The 11392-nt window shown below is 39.8% G+C and overlaps 1 protein-coding gene across 1 annotated transcript; it reads left to right on the forward strand.

Annotated features, from left to right (window-relative positions):
- Window positions 1-437: 437 nt before the first annotated feature.
- Window positions 438-9060, forward strand: adrb3a (adrenoceptor beta 3a). The gene is made up of 2 exons (XM_083978818.1): window positions 438-2146; window positions 8931-9060. Exons 1-2 carry the CDS (start codon window positions 852-854, stop codon window positions 8953-8955), a joined length of 1320 nt encoding a protein of 439 aa, XP_083834944.1. The 5' UTR covers window positions 438-851; the 3' UTR covers window positions 8956-9060.
- Window positions 9061-11392: the final 2332 nt, after the last annotated feature.

An 11392-nucleotide genomic window follows, 5' to 3' on the forward strand; every position in this document is an offset into this window, starting at 1 on the left:
AAGAATAAAGAGCTGATGGTCATCACATACTTTTTAAACAATGTGTCTGTCACAGAGATGATTTTGCAGTTGTGCTGTGACCTGCTGACACACACTAAACACATTTCACATGCTCTGATGAAGGAATACGTCTTTGCTTATAGTTCTATATGTGTCTGAGTATGTTGCTCTATTGGCTACTGGCTTCCACACACAGGCACACTTTGCAACTCCTCCCCCCCGGCTTCAGCCAGGGCGTGATTAGAGCCAATACAATCTTGGGCAACCTGCACACACACACACACACACACACACACAGACAGAGAGAGAGAGAGAGAGAGAGAGAGACAGGCCGAGAGAGAGAGAGAGAGAGAGAGAGAGAGAGAGAGAGAGAGAGAGAGAGAGAGAGCAAAAGAAAGAGTGGGCAGCCACTCTGGTGCACTCTGGTGGTTCTTGCAACAGCGTCACTGCTGATCTCCAAACAGTCCAACTGTGGCTGAGGCAAGATTCAGCGAAAACACTGCAAACTAATCCCAGTGGATGCATTTAAATGGACCGGACTGGGCTTTCTTCTCTGCAACTTTTTTTTCCCCACTTGAAATTTGGACATTTTTCTCGGATTCATGAAAGTGCTCCATCTACATGAACTAATATTGTTTCAGCTTTGTGGACAGTTTGGATACATCTTTTTGAGATCATGTTGTTGTTGTCTAGGCCAGAGGAACTTGCACAAACAATCACATCTCTGGAGACATGGAGAGACTACTGCTTTTTGAACAGTGAGCTGTAAATGTTGAGTTTTTAGTGAGAAAAACTACTCTTTTATAGATTCATAATGCTTGTATGAAGTGCAGATTTTTCAGTTTTGAATAATGGATGGAAACCTGAGCACTTCAGCATCCATGCTGATGAACGAAACAAGAACGTACCATGATCCAGCGGGACCCTGGAGCCTCATCATACTGGTCATCATCATACTGATCATTGTGGTGGGAAACCTGCTGGTCATCATCGCTATAGCGCGCACTTCGCAGCTACAGACAACAACAAACGTCTTCATCATGTCTCTGGCGTGTGCAGACCTCATCATGGGGGTCTTCGTGGTGCCGTTGGGGGCCACAATAGTGGTGACAGGTAACTGGATGCTCAGTGACACATTTTGTAACTTCTGGACTTCTGTGGATGTCCTGTGTGTGACGGCGAGCATCGAGACACTGTGTGTAATAGCGGTGGATAGGTATATAGCGATCACAAGGCCGCTACGATACAAGGTTCTCCTCAACAAGTTGCGTGCCAGAATAATAGTTTGTTTAGTGTGGGTTGTGTCTGCCTTAATTTCCTTTGTGCCAATTATGAAAGGGGACTGGCGTTCAGTAGACGACGAGGCAAAAACATGCTATGAAGATGCTTCATGCTGTGACTTTGTGACCACCCCGACCTTTGCTATTGCATCTTCGACAGTGTCTTTTTACATTCCACTGCTCATAATGATATTTGTGTATGCCAAAGTCTTTCTGATAGCGACACGGCAGGTCCAGCTCATTGATAAGAATCGCATGCGTTTCCAGAACGAGTGTACAACAGCACAGTTGCAAGTTGTTCCCCACATCAACAATATCCTGCCATCCGCATGTGTGGGCTCCAGCGGCTCCAGCAGTGCAGCGAGGACCAAGAGTGTGAAGCGAAGGCCGTCACGGCTAATACTTGTCAAAGAGCACAAAGCCCTTAAGACTTTGGGTATCATCATGGGGACCTTCACTGTGTGCTGGCTGCCGTTCTTTGTTGCCAACATCATCAACGCTTTTAACAGAGAGGTTCCCTCTGAGAAGATCTTCAGACTGTTAAACTGGCTGGGTTACATCAACTCCGGCCTCAATCCTATCATCTATTCCAGGAGTCCAGAGTTTCGTGCTGCTTTCAAGAGCCTGCTGGGCTGCCCGTGGCTGTCCACCCCGCAGCTCAATACCTTCTATAAGGAGATGCGGACTCGCTGCTCATGCTTTCTATGGCGAGCTGAGTCAGGCACAGCTGGCTCTTTCCAAAAGACTTCGACCAGTAGGAGTGAGGATAATGACAGTTTGCCCAAAAGTGAAGAGGCTTCCCCTGGTCCTCGGCCTTCCAACGGCAGCACGCAGTTCAGTGACTTGTCAGAACCTGAAACCAAATTGTAAGTTCCTTCCTCTTCTATGATTTTTTACCATACAGTCCACTTTATAACTGTGATGAATGTTTTAGAAAGTTCAACTCAATACAAACACATTGACATATCTGCCTACTTCAGTACAAAAAAGGAAGTCAGATAATGAAGTGTACAGTTTTGACAGCTCATCTTCACCCACTGACTGTCAAGCCTAAAAACAGCAGTTAACAGTAACACCTCCCAGTCTCAAGGGCCACGTCTTCATTATATAACATTATTGTGCATTACTGCAAAATGGTTCTCACTGTTTAAAATTTTTAGGTGACAAAATGATGAAAATAACTTTTAGAATAGTACACATGGTATTACGTTATGAAATCTCAGTGCATTATTTGAGAGTAGCTCAAAGCCTCCTGATCAGCTGAAAGGACAGAGCGGTGTATTAGGCAGCCTGTGACTGTGACTGCTGCTTTGAACTCTCAGGTTTCCTATGTGCCTTTGTCCGTTTTTTCCATTAATTCCATTGTGCTTAGTGTTTGTTAAATCAGTGATCTGTCATGTGACGTGTGAGCAGACCGTTTGCACAGTAAAGCAAACGTGTTGAGACTTCCACTGAATGTCACAGAGAATCAAAACAATTCCCCTTGCTTATGGCTTTTGGACATCCCGGTGTGGATTAACAGGGTACTGCATAATAATAGTGATACAAACACGTGTGCTAGTTTCAGTTTGAACAATGGAATGAAATTAAATGACAACAGAAAGTGTAAAGAGTTGTGAGTTTCTAGAAACTTCTAGTCTAGTCCCCTTATTTTTAGAGAAAGTGTTTAAACATTTTAAACAGGTTTGGAGCAGGACAAATGTTGTCTTTAAAGGTTGGTTTGATGATGTTGGGAAACTAAACATTTAAATACATTAAAAAATATTTAACAGAAGAAAAAAAAACATGTATTGGTTTTCCTCTCGTCACATAAAATACATATATATATACATACATACATATGAACATCTTGTAATATGCCTGTGTATATATGTATTATATGTAGTGCATATTATGAAAGCAAATATATTCAAAAATATCCTCATAGCTACAGACCAAATTTGATCTATTTTCATTATATAAAATGGCTATTTTATTGCCCACTGCATTTAATGAAAGCAGAAATCCATATTTGGATATGTTCTAATACATTAATGTGCTGCTTTCCTGGAGTGAAATAGATTGAGTGGAACAGTGCAGAAAAATAAATCATTTCTGAAGAGTTGGCTGCTGTTGGGCTGTCACAATTTTCCAAAGCTAAAAGTGAAACATAATATATGGGATTTCATTCTTGATTCAATAAACCTGTGAGGCCTGCACCTGTAAGGCTTGTTGTGCATCTTTTTATCTATCTGATGTGAAAAATAACCAACAAAAGCCCATAATACAGTTTCTAGTGCCATTTTTGGCCTGGGCAGTTTTGTTTTTAGCACACTTGTTAGATAGATAACAACACCATTAACCAATGTTGTACTTTTTAGAAACCTCAAACTGTAAATGTTGTTTTGTTTGTTTTTTTCATGATTTTGTAACTGAAAAAAAAAAAAACTGCATCCCATAAGGATGAAGGTAACTGTAGAGGGGCTCTGTAAAACCACTGGGCAATGTGCGCAAAGTTAATTCGGAGAACGGCATAGCACATTGGAGGACATTTTTAAATGTTGGTGTGCCTCCCCGCCCGTCAGTGGGCCTCAGTGTGCCCTGCCCAACACCCCCTGCAACAGATAAATCTTTATCACTTACACACAAGACTTCCCCCATAACTGGAGAGGCTGTTTACGAGACTGACATCCAATGAGCCAATGAGGACACCCTCATTAACACAGGTTAACTGGGGTTGGACGGCTGAACATGCAATCTATTATTATTTCATACACCACAAGCCCACAGAAGGCAGTAGATACACCCATATAATTGAAAAATCTAGTACATTTTTAGCTGATTCATTAAGTCAGAATGTGTATGGTGTAATTGTTTTGAAATTGAATTTATTTGAACCTTTTTTTTTCTTAACAAAATTTGACTTTCAACCTCTAGAAATAACTTAAGATTTCAGATTCAGATCCCAGTGGACTCTCTATTAATTATTATTATTTCAGTGTTATTACAAATAGAACAAAGAACTTTACATTCAACAGTATCTTAAAATGCAATAATGTAATTTCTTTTCACATGTCAGTGTGAAGTTCTGCTATGTTGTCAGCTTTTGTTTGAGCTGTATTTTAAATTGTATACATGAATGTATATGCCTATAAAATTAGTGGAGGATACATTTTAAATTCACAACTCCCAAATCAATTTTATTTTACAAGTGGCACGACTCTTACACCACAGCATGCCTTCACTCTGCATATTAATTCCCATGAGTTGTCTAGTTTTATGACAGGGGCCATGTTTAATTCAAATATTTACTTTGCAAAACTATACATCACCTCTCACTTCTTTGTACATGACATCTCCTCTGATCGATGAGGGCTATAAAACAGGAGACATTTAGCATATAAAAGTTTTCCTTAAAAGGAGCCTGGTGTGTTCTGTAGTAAATCAGCCCAAGGGGAAGGCTCAGTGGACTCACCCTGCGCTTTGAGCAGGATTACAAATGTAAGTGAGACCAGCCGTTGGAGAATGACTCTAACGGCTCCAAGACAGGTTTCATTTGAGTTTGTGGGAAGAGTCTGGATGGCTGAAGCTGTTGCTTTAGAGTGCCAGTAATGCCATGCTAGGCATCCCTGTCAACTTTCTATATGTCTTAAATTTGCAACACAAAAGAGCAGCTGAGCAGCATATTTCCTCTAAACCCCAGGACAACATGTCAGGTTGGTCAGAGGCTGATAAAAAAAAAAAGTACAACCACTGACATGAATGGTTATTAGAGACAGGTGGCTGCACCACACAGCACAGAACGGCCATTATCAATGGTTAGTTTGTTTTCACAGAAATACATGCAGGCATATCACCGCTGCCCTTATCAACATCCACAGCAGCCTCCAGCCTCTGTCACGTATGCACCATGTTAGTATATGACAAGTGCAATATTTCAGAGACTCCATGCACAGCAACATTTCGAATACACCTTCCATCATCACAGATGTAGACATTTTGATGATTAAAAAAATGGAAGTGGAGAGAAACATAATTTGTTTTTGACAGTCATGTTGCTGCACAGTTACTGTAGACTTCTGGTTTCTACATTAGTCTAACTATGTCTTTTGGACAAAATCTTCATGTATTTGAAAAGCATCTCTGTGTGTTATGAGCAGAGGGAGTTTGTTAGCACAGTTTATCCACGATTGAGCACACTAAAGTTAAGCTAACAGAGAGCGGAACATTTTATTTCATGCGGCAGCAGCCAACTAGGTTGTGGACTAAATTGCAGTGTGAAAGTGGAGCAGAAACGATGAGTTCCTGTAAGTTATCTGATGGAGTGGTGTAGAAACATGACTAGAATGCTCCTCTTGAGTGTATCAAAGACACAGGACTAATATGCTTGCAGAATTACACTTACAGCAGCTTCAGAAGCATGCGAGAACATGGAACAATATTATTATTGCAGAGCCTACACTCGACAGGAAACACGTTGTGTGCTACAGCTGTGCCGGTGCATCACAATTAAAGTATCAAGAGACACGCGCGAGGAAATAACTTGTCAACATGTTGCCGAGTAACTGAGAAAACAGCTAAAAAAGCTGGACGACAGAAACACTGCGCCGTGGTTAAATGCACACTATCATTAAAACACGTTAATATGTGAAAAGCAGACGCTCATGGCACATTGACAAGAAATTACTTTTTATTTTTCTCTTAATTCGATGAGCAGTGCAGGTGTTTACTGTACACTGAACTGTTGCTGACTCTTTTCTCATTTGTAGCCCACAGAAAGAAAGAAAAATTGCTTATAAGATAAAAATACATAAGCATGGCATACACTTGTATATATGTAGTTATTCTTAGCTTGTGAACTTTTAACTGTAGAGAGAGAAATAAGCACAAATAACTAGACATCACACAAAGCAGAGAGAGATGGTGGTGAAGTATAAATACTGACTCACTAACATCACCACAAGTGGCTCATTACTCTAAATGAATGTGTAAATACTTCAGGCATATTAGTTGACAACTCATAGGCAATAATCTAAAAAGACATTGTGTTTATAAACCTGGCATCTCAGATTTATCCTATAAGTAACTGTGTGTTACAGGAGCAACACTGAACTATTATGCTAAATATGAGGATATAATTGTGTTTCCCACACATGCATGCTGTTTCCTCCCAAAAGCAACTCATGCCATATTAAAGGACACTTTGTTAGTGTGAAAAAATATTGCAGGAAGTAAATATGGAAGAAAATTAAATAAAAGTGCAAACAGTTATTTCTAATGTGCCATGCACAGTGCAGCATAAGCCAAGTGTTAAAACTGGAATCTGAAGTGGCGGCAGACGCTTTCTGCAAAGCCCGTGATTGACAAGCTTTTTACTACGCTGAGCAGTTAATGTGTAGCAGGTTATAGCTCCATGTGATTTCTAGTAATAAGTTAAGGCACTGCAGTGAGCATATCATTAGGCACACATTAGGACAACATGACGTTCTGATGGTGTTTTCAGAGGGGCCCGTGTGCACCAATACTTTTTTTTTTGGCCTGTGCCGTGAGCCCTGTAAGTCTGAGCTTTTCACCGCAGCATGCTAACGCTACCTCTGCCCCGACTTCACACACCGGCTTCCATAATGCGCATTTAATAAGCTTAGAGTGAGATCAGGCCTGAGAGAGCATGAAACAAGGAGGAGGATAAAGCAAAACATGACGGCAGTGACCTGTGGGAAACCTCCAAGACTCCCTTTCAAGCCTGGCTGATACCAGAGCCAATCACTGCGTTGTTAAAAAGGAGGCATCCGGGAGTTGAGCAAACATTTGAGAATGGTTAGGCTCTAAATTGTTAAGGTTTGGACAGATAAAAACTCAAGACATTATCGAAACTCTGCATTACATCAACAGCAGCAGCAGCAGAATTCAAGAACTCTTTGCTCTTCTAATGCTTCATATTTGATGAACGACGACAGGATGATTTTACCTTTTCACATTAAATGTTACATCAGTATTTCAAAGCTACATGTATTAGTAGTATGAGTTTACTGTATTTTACAGGTAGTTTGTATATAAAATGTAACCTGCAGTTTCTAAATTCATTATTTTATGACAGTATTGCCGGTTTTTTTTAATATGTTCGTCAGGATTAACTGCCGTATGACTTTATGGCCTTCTGTTCTGGATTTTATGTCCATGTATATTTGACTGGTTGCATTTGTATTGGTGGTGGTGGTGGTAGCATGGCTGTTCTAAAATTAATTACATGGGAATTAGACTTTTTATTCAGTAACAATTTTAATCTAGGTTGGTAAGAGATTCACATTCTTGTAAATTATTCTAAATGTCAGTCTAGGCTACTTTTCAAGGGGAAACTGGTCTGTGGCTGAATTTTGTTTTACAATCAGATTGTGGTATGTTCTAAACACGTCTTTTTTCAAATGTACATTTTTAACATTGATCAGCAAGTAACTATCAAACAACAAAATACTGAGAAATGAATTTCTGTTTGCACCGACTATGTCAGTGAACGCTATCCTGCTTTGACAGGCAGATTTAAAGACAGAAAATACACATGCCACAGATGATGGATGGCTTTCCCTTCATTTTGATGAGCTTAGCTCCTTTAACTTGAACGGAAACGGCGCAAGTTATGCCTGTGGTTTGTAATATAAAATAATCCAACGACTCAACAGTGAATGCGAGACTCATCAGAATGTGTAATAGGTTATTATTCCTGGATTTTTTTTTTTCCAAATGCATCAGCTTAAAATCACTCTTAACTGTACCACAAGTGCAACAGACGCAGGACTGTTTCAACTGAACGTAACACAAAAAGCCCTTAACTATATGGGAATTCGGATGAAGCCGCACTGTAAATTGCTTCCTGCATATTTCTTCCTGTATGTTTTCACATCGTTGTGTATCTTAGAGTTCTGGGTAGTTTATGTCTTCCTGTGGAGACATGTACAGTGGAGGTGATAGCATCAGAATTCCTGTCTTGTTGGGGGGAAAAGGTAGAGTTTCACAAAGGATCAAAGGATGAGGGCAACTTTGTAATTAGAAGGAGAAAATAAATAAAAGTGGAATAAGGTGCAGTGATTATATCTAGGCTGTTTTCTCCAAGAAAACATCAACATACTTATAAACCTGGAAGAAAACAAATCGTTGTTGTCCTGGAGTTTCCTTATCTGATATGACCTGAAATACTTTGCAGGGTGTGGCCAGCGCAGGCCAACAGGTCACACAGTAACGCACGGTAAAAAAGCTCAGTGTTCGTGGGGTTGCATCTCGATGGGCTGCACAACAAATCACAGATATATCAGAGATTCATAATGACATTGGAAGCTGGCCGTGAAACCAAATGAGGCTTAAAAATAGGCAAGGTATTCAGAATTTAATGGACAAACAAGATGAAGGAGGCAAATAAGAGTGACATAATCACAGATGAATTTTGGGTCCTGTCATCATGGGCAAGTTCTGCCTCTTATCTCAGCTTTTAGAACAAGATTAAATAGCACAATCACAAAGCAGAAAGTCGGACTGATTGTAATGTCAATTCTTCCCAGTGTTATGTTACCTCATCTATTCTCATTTTAAAATAGCCTACTCTTTGGGCATGATGGGGTGTTCATTTCAATATGCATATTATAATAAAGACCACATGCTAATATACCCATCTATTTTCAGCTTCACATTGCAGGAAAACGACTGATCAACTGTTAAACGTAGAGCTGCTGAAGCAAACTACATTCTCCGGCAACTACTGTGACTCCTGCCAAGGCTGAGACCAAACAGTGCCGAAGACAGGCAAAAGAAAAGAGCACTGGCCCTGATGAACATAGCTGACCACCAAAGAGATGACTGGATTGACTGTTTGGAAACAGACGGGAGCCCTGCCACTGCCTCTGTGGACAGGAGACGGCCTGCTGCTGCAACTCAGCACTTCACAGACATTAGCTGGCACCAAAGTTGAAGCGCCCAGTGTCATCTAACTACTGTCTGCAAAAGACTCTGTTCCTGAGTAGGACTCAGCTGCAAGGTTGAATTCATTCCAGTAAACCTTTGGACACGGTGCATGTGGCCTGTGGTTCCAAAAATGTTAGGCAGAAACTCATTTGTACAGTAGATTATCTGGTAAGTTATCTATTTATGACGCACCGACTCTGTAGCAACATACAAACGTTGGCTAACTTGATACAAGGTCATTGTTTAGTCAAAGCTGTCTTTGCTGTCCAGTTAAGAGACATTCGTTTTCATCACTCAAACTGTTCAGTGTAATATCAGCTAAACCAATACTCGGGTAATTCTGGTGTCTGTTTTCAGTCTTAATTTTTCTGGTTTGAGCCTGGACTCTGTATCCACACAAGTTATCTTGTGTTCCCTATTTTATATTAAGTTATACCATGGCTATGAAAAAAAAGTTGTTAAAATGTTAAAATCAGGACAAGATTCATTACAGTGTAACCATTGATATAAGTCAGTGTGCAAGGTACAGTATTAAAAACTTCAGGTAAATGTAGCAAAATATGTTCGCTACATGTTTTTTCAGAAAACTCTTTTTGCACCCCTTCATTAAGTGGCCATGGTATAAGCTCGATAACACTCTCTGAAAAGTTCAAATACAGAAAAATAATGGGCAGCATCCATTATTTTGTTGTATTGAGACATCTTGTTGTGCATTATTAATTAAAATAACATCATCTGTTGCATTGAGAAATAAAATATAAATTGTGCAACTCTGGTCATGTCTGCTTTGTGTGCAAACAACTTAAAATACCATCTATTGAACATGAATGCTGTCAATCAAACCTCTGCCCCATTTTGTTACATTCAGTCACATACCTGAAGCCATTAGCATCTCAATTGTTTATCATAATTAAAATCTTGGAGAGATGTTGAAATGACCAAAAAGATATTTCAACAAGAGTAATTCCAACTACATCAATCTAAATGGTAGATGATTTTCAAAATAAATAATCTTGGTGTTTAGATACACTCATGCATGCTAAATTTGTACGATTATGGGTTTTACTGGCTTCACATATACAGTCATTTATCAGCACCTTGCACACTTCACTACAGTGAGTCTTAAGTGCTTTAGCTTGAGAGCCCATAAAATTAATGAGTGTTTACTGTCATCACAGTACAGGACGGATGAGAGTTTTAAATCACTAAGGAATGGTTAGGTTTCACGTTAAGGACTTTTGCAGGCGAAAGTGCAAATGGTGAAAGTATCCAGTTCTTTCGCAAAATAAGAAATCTGGAATAATTTTCCCTTTCCCATCCATTTAATTAACTCATGAAGCCACAGATTTATCTTGGGAGTTCCCTGGGGTGCGCAGGGTCTCTGCAGAACTGCTGTTAATAATAGTCAGAGCGAGTACTCTAAAATGTCTTAATTCTTCCTGTTTTAAAGTCGTCACCCACCCATCTAAACCGCCATCATCTCCGCTACTGCTACTGTTTGAGCACAAATCATGTTGTGTTATGAGAGGAATTTACAAGATTTGGGACTTTAAGAAATAAACCAAGAGCAGAATGCAAGACATTTGAAAACAAACTGTGACCAGCGTTAGCTCTGCCAGGCTGACTGTGTGACTACTGAAATATCATCCAGCAAAAAGCCACAACAGCTCAGAGTGGAAACAATTATCCTGTCTGAAGTCAAGCCATATTCTTATCAGCTGATTCCCTCCACAGTGATTTCCATGAACAGGATTAAATCAATTTTAAACATTCTAGACATTTTTGCGGAAAAGAAAAGAGAAGTCACCACTTAAGATACAACCCGGTCTACTTGACAAGAAACACAATGTACCACAAAATGAAAACTTATTTGTGTATATGTCACATACACATTCCAAGTCAAACCATGAAGTCAAATGGTTTCAACACTATAAATCCAAGAGGAAGACTTCCCCCTCCTAATAATGTACTGTAGTAATATATTTCTCACTGCATTACATAATATGTTTCTAATGTTTTGTCCCTCCAATCAAACCCTGCTGATTTATTTTGAGTTATTAATCTCGGATCTACTCTGATGTGTGTATTCTTTCTCTCCTCTTGATTGCACATGCAATTCACCAGACCATAAATGTGCAGTATTTGTCTAAGTTTTTTTCCCCCCATTGAGCCTTTCCTGTGCC

Source organism: Trachurus trachurus, assembly GCF_905171665.1.
Source record: "Trachurus trachurus genome assembly, chromosome: 9".
In the NCBI taxonomy this organism is placed as follows: Eukaryota; Metazoa; Chordata; class Actinopteri; order Carangiformes; family Carangidae; genus Trachurus; species Trachurus trachurus.